The 19,291-nt window shown below is 41.0% G+C and overlaps 1 protein-coding gene across 2 annotated transcripts in view; it reads right to left on the bottom strand.

Annotated features, from left to right (window-relative positions):
• Positions 1-19,291, bottom strand: part of NGLY1 (N-glycanase 1) — a 30,013-nt gene that overhangs the window by 10,118 nt on the left and 604 nt on the right. Inside the window, exons 1-8 of one of the 2 annotated variants that reach the window (XM_049798656.1) lie at positions 18,599-19,217; positions 17,989-18,103; positions 15,607-15,849; positions 12,017-12,176; positions 6,122-6,344; positions 4,130-4,251; positions 3,569-3,714; positions 3,277-3,387 (exon numbers count right to left, since the gene is read on the bottom strand). In XM_049798656.1, the coding sequence (XP_049654613.1) occupies positions 3,277-3,387; positions 3,569-3,714; positions 4,130-4,251; positions 6,122-6,344; positions 12,017-12,176; positions 15,607-15,849; positions 17,989-18,103; positions 18,599-18,615 (1,137 nt within the window). In that variant the 5' untranslated portion in view covers positions 18,616-19,217. Of the gene's footprint in view, positions 1-3,276; positions 3,388-3,568; positions 3,715-4,129; positions 4,252-6,121; positions 6,345-12,016; positions 12,177-15,606; positions 15,850-17,988; positions 18,104-18,598; positions 19,218-19,291 lie in introns of those variants that run through there. The other variant, XM_049798655.1, reaches the window with a different exon arrangement.

Genomic DNA, 19,291 nt, shown 5'->3' with positions numbered 1-19,291 from the left:
GACAGGACAAGGGGTAATGGCATTACACGGAAAGAAGGTAGATTTAGATTAGATGTAGGGAAGAAGTTCTTCACTATGAGAGTGGTGAAGCACTGGAACAAGTTGCCCAGAGAGGTTGTGGATGCCCCATCCCTAGAAGTGTTCAAGGCCAGGTTGGATGGGGCTTTGAGCAACCTGGTCTAGTGGAAGGTGTCCCTGCCCAATCCCTGCCCAAGGAAGGGTGGTTGGAACTAGATGATCTTTAAGGTCCCTTCTGACCCAAAACATTCTATAATTTTATGATCTCACGTCAATCACCATGAAATGGTTGCAATTCAGCCTAAATTATTAGTTCTCCTTTTAAGAGCTAACCTGGCTGTAGCTATAACCATTCACAATTGCTACCAAAAGATGAGGCCTGAAGCAAAAAAATAATTTGTTTCCCTGCCCCACCATCCAATTTCCAATGAAAGCAGTGGAAATTTCAGGGTCCTCTCCCCCCTTTCTATAGAGGTAACATACGATGGACTGGAATACAGCAGTGCCCATACAAAATAGGTGAAGAAAATTTGTAGGCAGGGTGTGATATGGTACTATAGAATGACAACAGATTGTTGGTAATCCGGAGGCTACACACCCATTTAGGAATGCCTAACCCAAATAAAATACACACCGTATTTCTGAGGAGTAAAATAGTGTACTGAATAGATTTAATTATCCTTGCCTCTTTTCCATTTAACCGCGAGTTGTTGAACTGTTGTGTCGTCTCTGCTTGGCCACTGAACAGACAGACAAGCAGAGAAATAATGGCCACAACCATGGCTCTTTATGGAGGAAATAACAATAACAATCTCTCAGATTCCACTTTCACTAACATTGCAGCATAGGTGATAATGTGTACTGTGCTTCTCTTTAGTTGTAAAGTAGAAGAATTGAGCTTGAAAGATGCAGTGCTGGAACTCTGCATCAAAAGATACCAAGATCATAATCCCTTTTAGTGTGGAACCAGCCTGTAGGAGATGATGGGAAAAGGGAAAGTTAGTGGAAGCCTCTGACTACATCAGTTATCTGCTGAACAGGTTGCAGTGAAGGAAACAGCGTACTAGCAGAAACAGAGACTTGTGACTGAGCAGAGTAATGACAACATGCTATAAGATGTCTTGATAGTTCCAGGAGTAAGCGGCCTTACGCCTCTACTGACACAGAAGCTGCTGAATACGACATGGAGATCCTCAGACAGCAACTTTTTAATGGCCCCTTGAGTCTCCCTGTATTGTCACATTAGTATGAACTTTGACTAGGACAAATGTAGGAAAAAAACCCTGTTCTTGTAGCAATCTGATGGCAAACTGCCTCTAAGCGCCTGAAATCCAATTCCAGCTATAACAGACAAGAGAAAAAAAAGGAGTAAGAGCAGTTACTTACAGGGATTAAATTTATTATTAATTTAATAAATCAATCAAACATTCTGAACAGCTACTGGGCAAAAGGAAGTGTGTGTGGGAGCAGGGGAGTGTGAGTATCATTCAGCTTCTAGAAAGGGAGAGTAAATTGTTCCTCAGAATAAGACACCATTAAAAAGACTGACAAAGGTGTTCTAATAAAATCACATGACAGCTTTAATAATACTGGAAAGCAGTAGGGAAAGTGTGCAGCATAGAGAAAAAAGGGCTGGGATTTTCCACCCGTAGAGAAACAAAATAGGAGAAATACAAGAGTGTCTTGGAAGCACGTGTATAGCTTTCTTTCCTGTACTCAGTTTTTAATGAAGTCTTCACTTAAGTCATGACCAGAATGCCTGTTCTTTCTATTTGAAAAGTGCTCATGTCAGCTCATGAGCTGCACAGTCTTATGAAGCAGGTGGAAATGAGTAAGAAACAGGCCAAGAGACAACATGCAGCACCATCTGTTGGAGATGGCAATGCATTTTTTTACTGGAGTTCTCTAAACTTCTGTAAGTGAAAGAGCATGATCCTACAATGACACCATTGAGATGAGAAGGAACTCAGGCAAGCCAGCCCATGAGTCAGTTGCATATACTTTCCTGATTCCATCAATATTGTCAAGAGTAATTTTTCAACTTACTAGTGCCCCATTTCCACTGTTCTTTCTCTACAGACAGCTGGTGGAGGAGTCTGGTGACTTGTTTCTATTGCCAGTAGATCAGAAGAAAGGCCCCTCAGATCAGTTTGTAGCCAGCAAGGGTTCAATGCTCGGAGAGGATGCCATTAAATTCCTGCAACCCTGCACAAAGGGCATGCATTCCTCAGCTTGAATTTCTGATCCTTTACCTCCTTTTATTTTGCTACTCTGGTCAGGTCAGCCTTCTCAATGCTCCACTCCACTACGTGACTCTAATTTTTCATTACTGATAAAACGATTTCAAGCCCTGGCCTCAAACACAAGTTCAGCTCAGTTCTTCACACTCAAGTCAGCAGGCCTCTGCAAAGGCACAATCTGTTTATTAAGCCATCAGCTATATAGTATCACTAGAACTAAAGTTCCTATGCACAGGAATTAGCCCTGGAAGGAAGTGGAGACGAAAATGGAACCTCATAGGTGGTTGAAGGTTTTGTTGTATTCTAGTATATTGAGTCAAGAAAAGTTCATCCTGTCCCAAGTAGAGAGATGCTGAGTGCACTCGGGTTCTGTGACTGTGACATGCAGGTGCTAGTGGCTCCATGTGTTCTGGGGACATTAGGCATGAATGGTGTATCAGGAGAGCTTTGGCTCAGAGCCACATGGTATCAATGCTTCTTGAAAGTCTTGGAAACAGCCTGTGAATTATTCCTCCCACTTCCCAGCACTTGTAAAAAAGTCATGGAAAACAAATTAGGCCTACATTTCTTATAACTATAAATACTATTGTTTTCAAGTTATAGCATTATTAATGTGGAAAATGCTCAGCTGCCCTCAAGGAGTCCACATAGTCACAAAGCAGTTGTAGTTTACCCCCAACATCTGTTGATGCACAAGTCTATTCCAAAGCCATCAAGAAAAAAATACATACACACAGTATCTATTTTATATACACACACACACATTTGACTATGTAAGAGATAATGATAATCCTCTTACATACCACTCTTCATCTTATTTCACATAAGTTCAGCACTGTGACTGACTCTTATGTATTCAGTGTAAAATGAGGTCTGTATAGTTAGCAGCATTTTATATTCCATAGCGCATGAACACTCCTATCAGGTTACTAAATGCATTCCTTTGTTCAAGGACTTCACACTCTGGAAAGACACTTAGGTTTCACTTAAAAAAATCAATTTAAGAAAAGCTACATACCGTTCTATTTAGTGTGTTAATTGTCTCACGTAGTGTAGCTTCACTGAGGGCTGTCCTTCTAGAGAGTACTTCTTCATGTTTACAGCTGTACCTCCAGGTGACATCAACAACCTCAAGCACAAGTTGAAGAAGAAAATAAAGCAACCAGAAATTCCCATATATCTTGCTTCATTTAAAGAGGCTAGCTAATCAAAGTATGGTTTTCTATAATTCTGGAAATCACACCAAGATGGAATATATCACTCACTTGCCTCAGGGCAAACTTGTTTATTATTAACATCATTACTCCTACCTCATCTTTGGAGAATGCAATTATGTAGGAGAGCTTCTTTCCCCACCCAGACTCATAAAGAAGAGGTTTATCACAGACATTTTCGCAGGGATCACAGTGAAGCCATCTTTTCTGAGATGAAGAATATACTTCAGTCCACACATGATCTATAAAACAAAGGTCAAGAATAAATAATGAATTATAAGGATAGATCCTCTCTTCTAATATTGTAGAATATTGTAACTTTTCCTGATTTATTAAATGAAGGAAAAGGTGAAAGAACACATTTTCTGTTCATCTACATTCAGGAAAGTTACCAGAGCTTTCTCTGTCTTAGGATCATAGTCCCTTAGATTCAACTAAAGGTTGTACCATTCTGAAGTCAATCATCTAACCTTACTTGCAGAACTATATTTCATCTCATTAGGCAAGACAGGAAATTGAATTTATATTGTCTTTGTTAGCTGAACTGCATAACTCTATATGCTGTCTGATGACTAATATAATCTAAGAACCATAAAACATGTAATCTCATTTTGCGTAGGTTTGTATTAACATTACAATATTCTAGAATACTGATACCTGTGCAGTCCCAGACGTATCTAGCCTCAAAACCTACAGCTCTGCAACACAGTGTAAAACAGTTAGCCCACTCGCCACAGCGTCCACGTCTGGTTTCCAGCAGTTTTTCGGGGTTGTTATACCTACAGTAGAAAAACAAAACAAAACCAGAATAATTGAAAATGCATTTCACCTTTCAAAATCTTTAGATCATGACTGTCTTGTCATGATTTGAACAGATTTCAGTGACATTCAGTCCACAGAAGATAATGGAAATGACTGCTGTACTGCACAAAACAAGGGCGAGTAGAACGCCACTTTTACTTTGACTCACGTGACTCCATCACATGTTTATAGCAGGACTAAAATGAACCTGGTTTTTATCAGTTTTCAAAATTAACTTAGACTTCTGCATTGGGTTTGCGTGGCAAGGTTTTGGTAGCTTCCCCTATGTCTGACAGAGCCAATGCCAGCCGGCTCTAAGACGGACCAGCCGCTGGCCAAGACCAAGCCCATCAGTGACAGTGGTACCACCTCTGGGAGAACATATTTAAGAAGGGGAAAAAAAAGTTGCTGTGGGCACAGAAAATGCAGCCAGAGACAGGAGTGAGAACATGCAAGAGAAACAACCCTGCAGACACCCAAGTTCAGTGAAGAAGGAAGGGGAGGAGATGCTCCAGGCGCCAGAGCAGAGATTCCCCTGCAGCCCCTGGTGGGGAAGACCCTGGTGAGGCAGGCTGTCCCCCTGCAGCCCATGGAGGTCCACAGTGGAGCAGATATCCACCTGCAGCCCATGGAGGGCCCCACGCCGGAGCAGGTGGGTGCCTGAAGGAGACTGTGACCCCGTGGGAAGCCCACACTGGAGAAGGTTCCTGGCAGGACCTGTGGACCCATGGAGAGAGGAGCCTACCCTGGAGCAGGTTTTCTGGCAGGACTTGCAACCCCGTGGGGGACCCACACTGGAGCAGTCTGTTCCTGAAGGACTGCACACCATGGAAGGGACACATGCTGGAGCAGTTCGTGAAGGACTGCAGCTCAGGGGAAGGACCCACGTTGGAGAAGTTCATGGAGGACTGTCTCCTGTGGGAGGGACCCCACACTGGAGCAGGGGAAGAGCCTGAGGAGTCCTCCCCCTGAGGAAGAAGGAGCGGCAGAGACAACGTGTAATGAAGTGACCACAACCCCCATTCCCCATCCCCCTGTGCTGCCAGAGGGGAGGAGGTAGACAATTCAGGAGTGAAGCTCTGCCCGGGAAGAAAGGAAGGGTGGGTGGAAGGTGTTTTAAGATTTGGTTTTATTTCTCATTACCCTACTCCAGTTTGACTGTCAATAGATTAAGTTAATTTTCCCCAAGTCAGGTCTGTTTTGCTGATGAGTCTCATGGATGATGGTAATTGGTTGAGTGATCTCTTCCTGTCCTTATCTCGACCCATGAGCCCTTTGGTGTATTTCCTCTCCCCAGTCCAGTTGAGGAGGGGAGTGATAGAACAGCTGTGTGGTGCTTAGTTGCTGGCTGGGGTTAAACCATGACAACTTCAACTTAAAATATGGGGTTTGTACATTGGTGCTTTTGATAGTTAGCAAAAATATCAAAAACCTCGATATTTTCTCTTTTGCTATAGACTTAGCAAAAGATGTAGATTACCCTTTGTGATTTCCCATAGAAGCTAACGTTTTCCCTGAAATAACAAAAACCTACCTACATACTATGCCAATATTAATGTATTTTATTTAGAAGTTGTACTTTACCAAATTAACAGTAAAAAAAAAAATTTAAGAAGAAAATCAGACAAGTATTCAGAACAAGGCCACATAAAAGAAAGCAATATATTGGTTTTAAAAATCTCTAATCTTATAGAGCAATTGCTGGTTCATCAACCATCCTATCATGTTACTTAAAATGGCTTCTCTAATCTTTCAACCAACAACTTATCACTTTTTCACAAAACGTACAAATGCAAAGCTGTTTCTTGAAAGACAAGAAAAGAAACAAGCAAATCTTTGTGTGCTCACCTTGGGAATCTATTACAGAACTGACACTGGTTGCAGTAATGGTTTTCCACTCGTCTGACATTCCACCTTAGATCATCATCAGTAGGCAATAAGTAGCCACTTTTAGGCTCTGTCTGCCCACCACACTTGCTGCAAGGAAGATTATTTACCCAATGAAAAAAGTCATTCTTAAACCAGTCCAACAGCTCCAACAATAAGAAATCCTCTTCAGTCACACTTGCACCTGTAAAATTTACACAACACACAATTAGGTCAAATGGAAAAATAATTTAGTTGAACTTTCCAGTATCTACATAAACCACCATCCCCAGGCCTTTATTGTATTTTAGAAGTCTCATTATAAAAAAGCTTCATATATTACTTAAGCACACACAAGAAAGAAAATCTAAATTCTCAAAACTGAATAACATCAAACTGTATATGCAAAGAACAAAAAACTGCACCCCTAAACACTACATCTAGAGCCAGAATAAGAAATTGGTCAGAAAAACAAGTTAGATATACAGTGAAGCCCCGTGAAGTTCCTCATGCCCCTCATATTCTTCCAGGGCTTCAGAAGAGAGTGTTAATTCTTTTTCTGCTCTTGTTTCCAACAGAGAAGAAACAGTCCAGGAGGTTCCCGGAGCATGTGGAAGATAACTTCCTGACACAGCTGCCTAGTGAGCCAACTAGGGAAGGTGCTCTGCTGGACCTGTTGTTTGCAAACAGAGAAGGGCTTGTGGGTGATGTGATGGTTGGGGACCGTCTTGGGCACAGTGATCACAAAATGATAGAGTTTTTGATTCTTGGAGAAGGAAGGAGTGGGAGTCAGCAGAACTGCTACCTCGGACTTCCAGAGGGCAGACTTTGGCCTGTTTAGGAGACTGGTTGACAGAGTCCCTGGGGAGGCAGTCCTGAAGCGCAAAGGAGTCCAGAAAGGCTGGACATTCTTCAAGAAGGAAATCTTAAAGGTGCAGGAGCAGGCCATCCCCGTGTGCCGAAAGATCAGCCAGCAGGGAGGAAGACCAGCTTGGCTGAACAGAGAGCTTCGGCTGGAACTCAGGAAAAAAAAGAAAAAAAAAAGGAGAGTTTATGACCTTTGGAAGAAGGGGCAGGCAACTCAGGAGGACTACAAGGATGTTATGAGGTTATGTAGGGAGAAAATTAGAAGGGCCAAAGCCCAACTAGAAGTTAATCTGCCTATTGCTGTAAAAGACAATAAAAAAAACTTTTCTATAAATACATTAGTAACAAAAGGAGGGCTAAGGAGAATCTCCATCCTTTATTGGATGCAGGGGGAAACACAGTGACAAAGGATGAGGAAAAGGCTGAGGTACTTAATGCCTTCTTTGCCTCAGTCTTTAATAGTAAGACCAGGTGTTCTCCAGGTACCCAGCCTCCGGAGCTCGAAGACAGGGACCGGGAGCAGAATGAAGCCCTTATAATCCAAGGGGAAATTTTTAGCAACCTACTATACCACTTAGACACACACAAGACTATGGAGCCAGATAGGATCCACCCAAGGGTACTGAAGGAGCAGGTGGAAGTGCTCACCAAGCTACTTACAATCATTCAGCAGCAATCCTGGCTAACTGGGGAGGTCCCAGTTGACTGAAGTTAGCAAATGTGATGCCCATCTACAAGAAGGGCTGGAAGGAGGATCCAGAAAACTACAGGCCTGTCAGTCTGACCTTGGTGCCAGGGAAGGTTATGGAGCAGATCATCTTGAGTGCCATCACGCAACACATCCAGGACAAGAAGGGGATTGGGCCCAGTCAGCAGGGTTTATGAAAGGCAGGTCCCGCTTGACTAACCTGATCTCCTTCTATGACAAGGTGACCTGCTTAGTGGATGAGGGAAAGGCTGTGGATGTTGTTTACATGGACTTCAGTAAAGCCTTTGACACCATTTCCCACAGCATGCTCCTGGAGAAACTGGCTACTCATGGCTTGGACAGGTGTGCTGTTCACTGGGTAAAACACTGGCTGGGTAGCCAGGCCCCAAGACTTGTGGTGAATGGAGTTAAATCCAGTTGGCGGCCGTCCACAAGTGGTGTTCCCCAGGGCTCAGTACTGGGGCCAGTTCTGGTTAATATCTTTATTAATGATCTGGACAAGGGGATCAGGGGCAGCCTCAGTAACTTTGCAGACACCACTAAGTTGGGTGGGAGTGTTGATCTTCTTGAGGGCAGAAAGCCTCTACAGAGGGATCTGGACAGGTTGGATTGATGGGCCAAGGCCAATTGTATGAGTTTCAACAACGCCAAGTGCCGGGTCCCACAGTTGGGTCACAACAGCCCCATGCAGAGCTACAGGCTTAGGGAGGAGTGGCTGGAAAACTGCCTTGCGGAAAAGGACCTGGGGGTATTGGTTGACAGATTCCTGAATGTGAGCCAGCAGTGTGCCCAGTGGCCAAGAAGGCCAATCGCATCCTAGCCTGTATCAGAAATAGCATAGCCAGCAGGACTAGGGAAGCGATTGTTGCCCTGTACTCGACACTGGTAAGGCTGCACTTCAAATACTGTGTTCAGTTTTGGGCCCCTCACTACAGGAAAGACATTGAGGTGCTGGAGCGGGTCCAAAGAAGGGCAATGAAGCTGGTGAGCAGCCTGGAGTGCAAGTCTTATGAAGAGCGGCTGAGGGAACTGGTGTTGTTTAGCCTGGAGAAGAGGAGGCTCAGGGGAGACCTTATCGCTCTCTACAGCGACCTGAAAGGAGGTTGTAGCGAGGTGGGTGCAGTTTCTTCTCCCAAGTAAGAAGCGATAGGACATGAGGAAATGGCCTCAAGTTGCAGCAGAGGAGGTTTAGATTGGATATTAGGAAAAATTTCTTCACCAAAAGGGTTGTCAAGCATTGGAAAAGGCTGCCCAGGGAAGTAGTTGAGTCATCATCCTTGGAGATATTTAAAAAGACATGTAGATGTGGCACTTCGGGACATACTTTACTGGTGGACTTGGCAGTCAGGTTTACATTTGGACTCAATGATCTTAAAGATCTTTTCCAACCTAAACAATTCGACGATTCTATAAATACTCTTTTCTTATTCTTAGCTATTAAACTAGGGATAATAATTGCTTTGATTTCATAATTGCAAAGAACCAGACACTGGTAGCAGTCTAGACAACCAGGTGTAATACGAACATACTTTCTACAAACACAGCTTAATTATGGTAGAACATACACATATTCCATGTGAACAAGTTGAGTTTGTTTATAAATTCAGCAAATGAACACCTTTGTCAGCTTACCCAAGATAGACATAGGATGTCTTTATTTTTCTACTCTAGCAGATTTCATCACTCTAGACCACCAGATTCTTCTGGCCCATATTTCTGTGTTCACAACAGGTGTCAGAATCTACTCGCACACTGTCACTGTTCCACCAACTGGAAATAACCCCACTTTACCTAAACAAAAAATTTCAAACCCCAGCCTTCCAAAAGACATCCACCCCTCCTAACTGCTTACAGTCTTTAAATATATAGTCTGCTCCAATGCCCAGAGACATACTCTTCCTTCTCAGATTCACAAACATTCAAATAAGTCCTCCTATTAACTCCATCACCTAGGCCACACTTCAATCATAGATATACCTGGTTATTTTATGTACTACAGTTTGCTTGTAGTCACAGTGCAGACAGGTCTAATGACTAGGAAGATACAAAAATAATTTATAAAAATGCAGTTTAAAGGAAATTGCACCAAATTTGTGCACCAGCTCCTTTTTCAGGATGGTGAAGAAAAGCTAGGTAAGATGTGTGTGTTACTTATTTAAGCTCAATTCACATCTTCCTCTGAAGCTGTAGTTGCCTTTGGTACAAAAGACTCTGTGGGGGCCCTAACTCTATTAAACAGATTGCTAAGACTATGAAGCATATGAGAAAAGATGATCTGTTAATCACTGCAAGAAAAACTGACTTTTAATTGCAGTAAAATTTCCATTTTTACTTATATGTGAAAAAACATTTGTACTGAAACAGTCAGACAAGGTGTTATTGCTTACAAAATGGATATGCTTGTATATTCAAACTTTCTGCTAAATACTGAACAAGATTTCAAGCACAAGCCATATTCTCTTTTCCTGGATGACAACATACAAACCAGAACCCATGCATGAAAATATGACTGCTATCATATAAATATTCTTGTCTTGGTTTGTAAAATGAATCCTTCATGAAAACACTGCATGGAAAGAATGGCAAAGATGATTTATTTGAACAGAAAACAGTTGGCTGTGACATGCAGCTATTTTTGACTGCACAATCCATCTTTCTAACAGAAAGTGGTAAAGGGCAACAGTAAAAAAAAAAGTCTACACTTCTGACCAAATTACTGTAATCTTCCCAGCCTTTATGAGCCAAAAATACCTATTATGCATTGTAAGGGAAGTCCTAAAAACAAGTGTCCCTCAGCACTAAGCAGTTACTTCCACAGGTGACAGTCTTAATACAGCAATACAGATAAACCAAATAAGCTGAAAGGGCCAATTACCTGTACATCTCATACACAGTCTATTCCCAAAGGAATGTTTCTATAAAGCTCTTTAAAAATGCTTTCAAACTATCACAATCCAAAACAGTGCAAATCCATCCCTTCCCCTTTATTGTATCTAAACTAAAGTCTGGAAGCCATTTTGAGTAGATCAGCTTGATGGCTTGGGAAGCACCACCTGGAAACACCACCACCCTCCTTCCTTCTCCTTTTTAATAATGTGCACAGCAGAATTAGAGCAGTCTCAGAGGTATATTGTCTTTATTTTCCTTTTTAAAGGAATTTAAATAGTTTTCATTTATTACTGCTAAGTCTCTTTTACCCATTGCACTGTCCTACGCTGCTGAATGAGAATGCTTTTGTACTTGTTTTCCTACTTCGCAGTATAGCTTTATAGAGAGAAAAACTACTAAGAAAATCCAGGGTCAAAAAGTTCCCTAATCCCAAAGGCACAATTTCATATTAGTGTATGGTTGTATAAGACATCACAAAGTCATTTATGAAAATTATGAGAAAAGCTTATTTTTGGTTTGCAAATTAAGAGCACTCCCATCAAGTTAGCAGAATTGCTTCAAACAGAGTCTTCTATCAAAAGATTCACAGTAAAAATGATTTTTTGTTTAAATACGGTCTTGGAAACATTTTTTTAATATTTATCTCATACAAGTAAGATTTCACTATATTGCTGAAACAAATCTAGAAATCTCACTTGAAAATAGAAATAGCCATTTTTAACTAACAAAGACTTTGTACATTCAAAACAAATTTGCATTTACAAAGAAAATATAAATTTTAGCCACTGATGCCACAAATATTTATGCCTGTATTTCACTTCTAGCTCCAAGAGGATGGCATGTGAACAACCCCATTTATTTAAGCATTAGCAAGAAAGGCGATTCTTTGTATCAAGTTGTGTCTTGCAAAGGTCTGGTGCAAAATCTCGCCAATAATATCACTTTAAAAAGAGAATGAGCATTTGAAATTTTAGTCTGAATTTTGCATTGTAGTACATATGGGAAAACTGCACTCTGACAATTTTAAAACAATGACTACTCAAACAAGAAGCTTGCCTCCTCTTGTTGTAGCTACTTCACTCTGGATGCAAGTAATATAACAGTATGTACTCAGCCCATTTGTTTCCCTAGCATTGTTTAGTACTAATTCAGAAATTAAGAGTTCAAAATTTCTATGTGAAAGCAGTAAAGGATGGATGACAAAACGAAATTAAAAAAAACAAAACAGAAATGAGGAGAGGAGTAGAAAATTTGAAAATTAGGAAGAAGGTAATTGTAATTTACAGACAGCATTTGGAACCCGCAGATATATGACCAAATCCACACACCCAGAGCATAGTAGATATATGAATCAACCCGATGTTTGAAAGAATAATTCTAGTTTCATACACATTATAACTTGGTAGCATTACCTTTGTCCAGTCTTGTAGCTTGTGCTAGCTTTTTCTGAGCCTTCCCTTTCAATTGCTGGAGGGGAATTGAAGCTAGCGCTTTCTGCTGAATAGAAGGATTCTCATACATCAACACAAGATGCTCAAATTTTGTCTGAATTGTTTTCAAGATATTTGCAGCCTGCAAAAGGATTTTCAGTCAAAAGATGATTTATGACACCTTAAACCAGAAGAACCAAGCTCTCCTATTTTAGCTTGTCAATCACAATTCTATACTTATTACATTATACATTTCTTTGTAGGTGAAATGTTTATTTCTAAAGATATCAATAAAAATTGCAGACACCACCACCCAAATTGTAAAGCCAGCCTTGTAATCTTGGAGCATTCTGAATGGTGACCTGAATGAAAAGCATACTGATTCAGGGAGAAGAGAAAACACGTCTCTGATGGCAAAGTTTTTGACTTACTTCTGCCCCCACTTCTTTTGAACACCTTTTACCTTAAATCCACAAAAGAACCTGTAATTCATTCCATTTCCTGGACACTGCTGCACCAATTCGCAGAACTCTATTATTGATGAACACTGCTTTCCTATTTCTTATTCATAAATGCTGCTTGTCTATTTCTACTTCCTTCTCTCACAGATCAGCTCTGATACAGATTTGAATACATAACCCTGTGACCATATACTGAGTAGTGTTATTTCACTAGAAATCAAACATAAGAACTAGGCTTCTTCAGTCAGTTATCCTAAGTGTCACTTAGTGGCAACTACATATTGCACCCAATGAAATACACCCGTATCTTCTAAAATAAATAGCTAAAGTTAATAGTAGTGGAGCTAGTAGCTCAGCAAACTACTCACTCCCATTTAAAGGGGGACATCATAGAAAGTGAAATGGGATAAGAGTCTGCCATATTTTGGGGGGAGGCCTGCAGTACTGCTGAACTACCTTTTCTCTACTGCTAGATCATGCTTCAGTCTTTAGCCTTGTTAACTACCATGTTTGTTTCATCAAAAATCCATACTTTCCTGAGATGCTAGCAGCAAACGCAACATAATACACAGATGCGAGAACTCTTTAGAAGATAACTTCTTTCAAAGGAGCATTTAAATTAGGAGCAATCATTTTGATGCTGGACAGTACTATAGGACCAGTCCTTACTTTTCATAATTGCTGAAACGGGACAGAACTGGTTTCACTCTTCCTGGAGCTCATCAGCTGTAGGTAACTGGTTTAACATCATAAATCCAGTTGTGTTCAGATTCACTTTAATGCAAGTTGAAAGAACTGAAATAAGGGAAGTTAGGGACTGCCAATGGCTTACAGATATTCATGTTCTGTCAGCTTCCAGAAAGAGTGTTCAGAGATATTGCTCAGCACAGCAGAAACTCTCCCAGATTCTTTGACAACTCAGTTTTCCCACTGCCAAACACCATCAGTGTTACAGAAGTGCTTAACTGGTTTCATGGAAGCCACTGTATACCAATGAAGTCTTATGCAAACATCTAGATGTGTGGTGAACCTCAGTGCAAATCTAACTTTGGATACCTCTTTCCTTCTATAATCACTATGTCATCCAGGAAGGGATCAGAATGCATGCACCAGAATAATGACTAGCCAGATCTTTCCTTTTTCTGAGTCTCAAGAACGCCTTACGATAAGAAACACACAAGAACCACAGATGAGGCAAAATAATGATGAGTTATGTCCCTAGAACAGTGCCATTTAGGAATATTCCTGTGTTGTCTCAAATAATCCACTTTTCCTTGTGCTTACTTGGACTCCCATGAACCACAGGTTAAACACATAGGCAAGAAATAAAAACACTAGCACTACAAAACCCACTCTAAATCTCTCTGACATCTGAGAGCTGCACATACAACAATAATACAACTATACCTCTGCAGTATACTCACTGAAAAACAAAACACCTACTGCTGTGCAAGCAAAATGGCCAAGTCATAGCCAGAAGGTATTTTATGGACTTCCTTCCAGACTATACAGACAAAATTCAATGGCTCAGAGAGCTATCAGTCTAATTCCCTGAAGAGATCAGCTGAAATAAAGCATTCTAATAGAGTGCCAACACTGCATTAGCAATGCTTCTAAATTGTAGTAAGTTTGGTCCCACCACCTATGTTGAATCTCATGAAGCATGGAAAAATAATAGTTGCAGAGAAATGGATCCACAACTCTGATGGCTAGCAGAAGACAGGGCCGAATAACTACAAATGAGAAAGATTAACCTCAGAATACATCAAGTGTCAATTTGAAATCTGCAACATTTTTCTCATTCAAGATCAACACAACTTTTAAAGCATCCAGTACTGACCAGTACTGCAGCAAGTCACTCTAGAGGTTTCCTAATTCACTTCCAACCACTATTGGCTGAAACCATAAAACCCAAGAAGCAGACCAAAAAAAATTATTTTTTTTTCCAAATAAACCCAGCCAGTACATTTTAAAGGCAACTACTGGCATACTAACATAATTAGATTAAATGGCTCAATATTCAAACAACTACAACAGTTCCTTTTCCAAGGGACAATTATGGGTGATGATGGGTCACCGTGTGCTCCCTTTCGCCAAAAGCTATCACTTCAATCTATGCTTTGCCATTTATCTTCCACTGATCTTGGGCAGGTATTGGGAAGAAATCTTATGTCATAGTTTGGCATCCAACAATATACTGATAATATAATTTAAAAGAGACAAACTCTATTTAGGGATGTATGAGAAGAAAGCTTTTAGAAGGCTTCATCTTACACCAGCTTTTAAGACTGAAGTGACACTGGTTCTAGGAGGAAAAACTCTTTAGAAAAAAGTTAAACCAAAGCATCCTTCAAACCTTATATCAAAAGGCATAACTTCCTTTTTCAAAGTTGTATGAGGTGTTAAGAGTCTTCTCCCATCAGGCCAGGTAATGTCACATGAAAGGACTCTGCCTCTCTGTCTTGATAGGGAATTTCACCTCAACTTCTTGGACAAAGGAAACACAGCCTATGTAACTACAGATTTGTCCTTGCCTGGCTAAATTCCTGTCTCTCACAAGTCACATGTGAAAAAAAGAAAGCCCTCACAGGCTACAGAGAGGTCATAATGCATGAACTGAGACACCAACGATTATAAACATTACAGTTATGCTCCTGTTCTTTTGATGGCTCTCAAATACCAAATACAGTATACAGTCCTAGTCTTAGCTTCCCCCACAATTTTGTTCCTCCACCTTGTTGTTCCCTTCCAATACAAATCAGCTTTTTTTTCCACAACACCCTGATCAATAAAACATTTATGGACATCTTCACAAAATCTCTTGCTAATATTCTATTTGTGGCATGTTTCATGTTGAAGTTGCATGGAGACACTCAAAAACTTCAGAAACAACTGGGGAAAAAAAAATTCCTCTAGTCCAACCTCCTGCTCAAAGCAGGGTTAGCTATGAGGTCAGACCAAGTTGCTCTGGGCTTTATCCAGTCAGGACTTGAAAACACCCACATTTGAAGACTACACAGACTCTCTGAGCAACCTGTCCCAACAGTTAACTCTTCTTCTATCTTTATATTCAAGATTAGTGTGCCTATGAAGTTTTCAGGTTATAATTACCATTTCAGGAGATTGCACAAGTGATGTTTCTGGTTGCTGATGGGAAGGGGCAAGAACAGAGTCAGCAGGTCTTGAAGGCTGATGTGCAACTGTCTCAGTGCTGGTCACGGTTTCAGAGGATCCTGATCTGTGGATTTCATTTGACTCATTCAGTTTGCTATTCCTCTCTCCAGCAATTAAGTCTCTGATTTTACATAGCTGCTCAATCGAAGCTTCCTTAGGGAAAACCAGATGAGTTTCTCCCTGAAATTTAGACAAATTAATTCAGCAGTTAATGCAGGTCTAAGCTAGTCAGCGGTTTGTATCTATTGCTAACAGCTATCTCATTTACTCGAAGTTAACACACTAAGGCTTGGCACGATTCAGCCTTCAGATTAGGTCCCTCACAGCAGAAGCTATTAGATCAAGAACCTACAGTCAGTCTAGAGAAAAAGGGCTCATAATAACATGTTTTTATTAGTAACTTATTTTGCAGAGACACACACGGACAATGCAATTATGGCTGGGCACAGAAAGCAACAACAGAAACCAACAACAAATGTTCAGTTCTCACAGCACAGAAGTGAAACGCTAGGCAACACAGGAGGATACCCAATGTTGGAGGAAGAAGCCCCTAGAATGGCATCTGCTGGTAATTCTCTTCTATACTGATATCCTTTAGGTTTTGTGAGTTTTCAGATGGGAAATATTCTTATTTAGACCTCTACCCACCTTGATTTCCGGGTTCCTATTTTTGATTGCAACATGATTGCTAGTAGCATAACAGAAGATCAGTAATGACGACAGAAGCAAAGTATCAGTGCACTTAACAGGAAGAAATAGGTTACCAAAAACATGAATATCCTGAGAAATTCATAGTTTAAGAGTTTCAGTTTCTACTGCTGCAGCACTTCTATTTATTAAACTGAGTAATTTGTTTATCCACAGTAACCTTAGGTCACCCTATCATTGCAGACGCAGTGCTTCTTTTTAACACTTACAATCACCACAAAACTAAATGGAACGTATCAACCCAGCAGTGTCCTCATTTTTTAATTGAAAAAGTTGGCTTACCAAGCAGAGACAAAAGGAACAATTTTAGTTATCGCAGTTGAAGAGAAGTTTGTGAGCTCCAGCCTCAGTTGACACAATAACCATAAGAGCATGTTGGCTCAGTCTTAAAGATCTGACAGAACTGGGAGTAGCTCTTTATAACATGTTTAAAATTACTATGTTATTACTGCTTGAGTGCTTCACTAGCTACCTTGACTACCTCTTGGCCAAAACACATCATTAGAAGTCATCTCCTGAGCACCACCATGAGAATAAATCTGTAGACCATTTCTTCCTCTGCAGTCACCATTTATTTCAGCATATTTTATTTTTTTTTAAATTAGGACAACTACACTAAATAACTTCACCAGAAGAGAAGGCAGAGGTCTCATGACAGCTGGACCTAAATAACATAATGTACGTACCCATACAGAAGTGTGGTATAACATAGCCAAATTAAAGCAAAGCTAGAGCAAGAGCTTTGCACCATTAAACAAGAATTGTTTCTTCACTCCAGCTCTCCTGTAATTACAAAGGCTGCTTCTAGCTTAACAAGCTTTGGCAGTTTAAGTTCCACCAAGACAGGGACCATTTCAGGACACAAATCTTCAAAATACATCTTTTTGACTGCAACAGAATCAAGATTCACTCAAAACTATTTTAGGATACAGTTTCATAACTGTTTTAAATGGGTAAAAGTCCCACCCTCCCACTACTTCAACAGTCTGTTGCCCTCCACTGCTGTCATGACAACACTAGTACTTGTGCAGCTGCACTGTGAATTGGCTGAAAATTATTTCTTTGGGTGGGTTAATTTTTAATCAGATCAGCTTACCTTATCTAACTGACTATGGGGCCACGTAAGCCCTAGTGACGGTAGGAATAAGCAGCAGAAGAGCAGGACTTTATTTCCCCCCCCCCCCCCTTCCAAATGACGGTTTCAACACACAGATTTACAGTATGGAAACTACTGTCTGATGGTGCAGTCTGGCATCCACCTAATAGTGGGCTGCTACTCAGAGAAGGGGTTTTCACCCCATTTCCCACCATTTCCTTTGTGCCAGCATAGATATGTATCTGACCATTAAGCAAACTAGTAGTGCACCTGAACAGCAGAAAGCCAGTCTTATCACAGATCAGGTTAGCTCTAGCTCCACCAGATTTCTGAATTAGCTTAATCTAAATTTTCCTGTTGGTTAACTGCAGGTATCTGCAAACCAGGACTGAAAGACAAGAGCAATTGGCTTAAAACCTAGTGCCTCCCAACTGGGAAAGCAGAAAAAAAATTCCAATTTTAAATTTTAGCATGTAAACTGATGAAGACACAAGAAATTACTAAATTATACTCACCTCTTGAAACCCCATCTCAAATAAACATTCAACGGCTCCTCTGACAGGCACCAGCCTCGTGGAAAATGCTGGATTTCCAATCCGAATTAATCTATATTTTTCTTCATAAGGATTCCTGAAGAAATTGGAAGTTTTAATTATGGTTGCAAATTAAGTGAACACTTAAAGTCTGGGTAACTGCACTAAGCAGCATTAGTCAGTCATGAGAGATTTTTTAAAAGTTTAGTTTCATTCACACCATGTAGGCAGAATGTGAAGCCTACCTAAAACTTTGACTTAATTCATGTCCTTCTGCATTTAACTTTGAGAATTACAAACTGGTTCTAAACTTTAGTTTGCAACCTAAGTCCATAAATACATGTTCTGTAGTCCTAGCCAGCAGGGCTTAGTCTGCAGTGACACTTATAGACAGCTTCACGTGCCCCTCCACCTGGCAGCATTCTAATTGAACTCCTCAGCTGGATGCCGGATGGTTTTACGCCCACTACAGAAGCTACCCTAAACTTCCTGGTACACGGGTGAAACTACTGTGGTGTCTTTATCTCTTGAAGGGCCACCCCTCAGTTCCCCTCTCGCCTCTTTCTTTAAAACGAGTCAGCCCAGGACCCACTGTTCTCTGTCGCACATCGCAGTTTCTGCAAGTGGTCGACAAACCAGACGTAGACAGGGAGGGGCTGCTCACACATCTTGAGTTGCCTGAAGACATCAAGGTCAATCGTGCATACTGGCGTGTATGTATACCCTACAGAGACACCTCGCAAAAATTCAACTATAATTAACTCTTGATACTGATCTTACCGAGTCAGAAGAGAAAGGCAATAGAAAAATCAAGTTACTATTTTAGCGTTACTTGTTATGCATCCGCTAATTTTCAGCTGCTTAAACGCTTGCAGAATCAGGGCCAATGCAGGCTTCTACGTTTAACACAAAAAACAAGCCCTCAAAACAAACCAACCAGCAATAAAGAAAGAAATAAAAACCCAAGCCACCACACGCCTACATGAAAAGTAATCTTATTTTTAAATAACGACAAAAAGGAGCGAGATGGTCTTCAACTTCACTGTTACGCAACAAAATTGAATCATACGGCTCGTCTCGGAGACGGTCCGTCCGCAAGCCCAGAAATAAACGGCCGCCTGCGAGAGTTTTGTGATAAATTGCTTCTGAAGCGGCATCAGTGACCCGACAGGAATGACCACGCTCACAAGCGCACTCTGTTTTCTTAAGGACGCGCCCGTCAACGCGCCGGGCGCGCCACGCCGCTGCCGCCCGGCCTTTGCCCGCCGTGCCCGCTGACCCCTTC

This window comes from Accipiter gentilis, chromosome 4, assembly GCF_929443795.1.
Source record: "Accipiter gentilis chromosome 4, bAccGen1.1, whole genome shotgun sequence".
Lineage (NCBI taxonomy): Eukaryota > Metazoa > Chordata > Aves > Accipitriformes > Accipitridae > Astur > Astur gentilis.
This window is presented reverse-complemented; position numbering and strand designations above follow the sequence as displayed.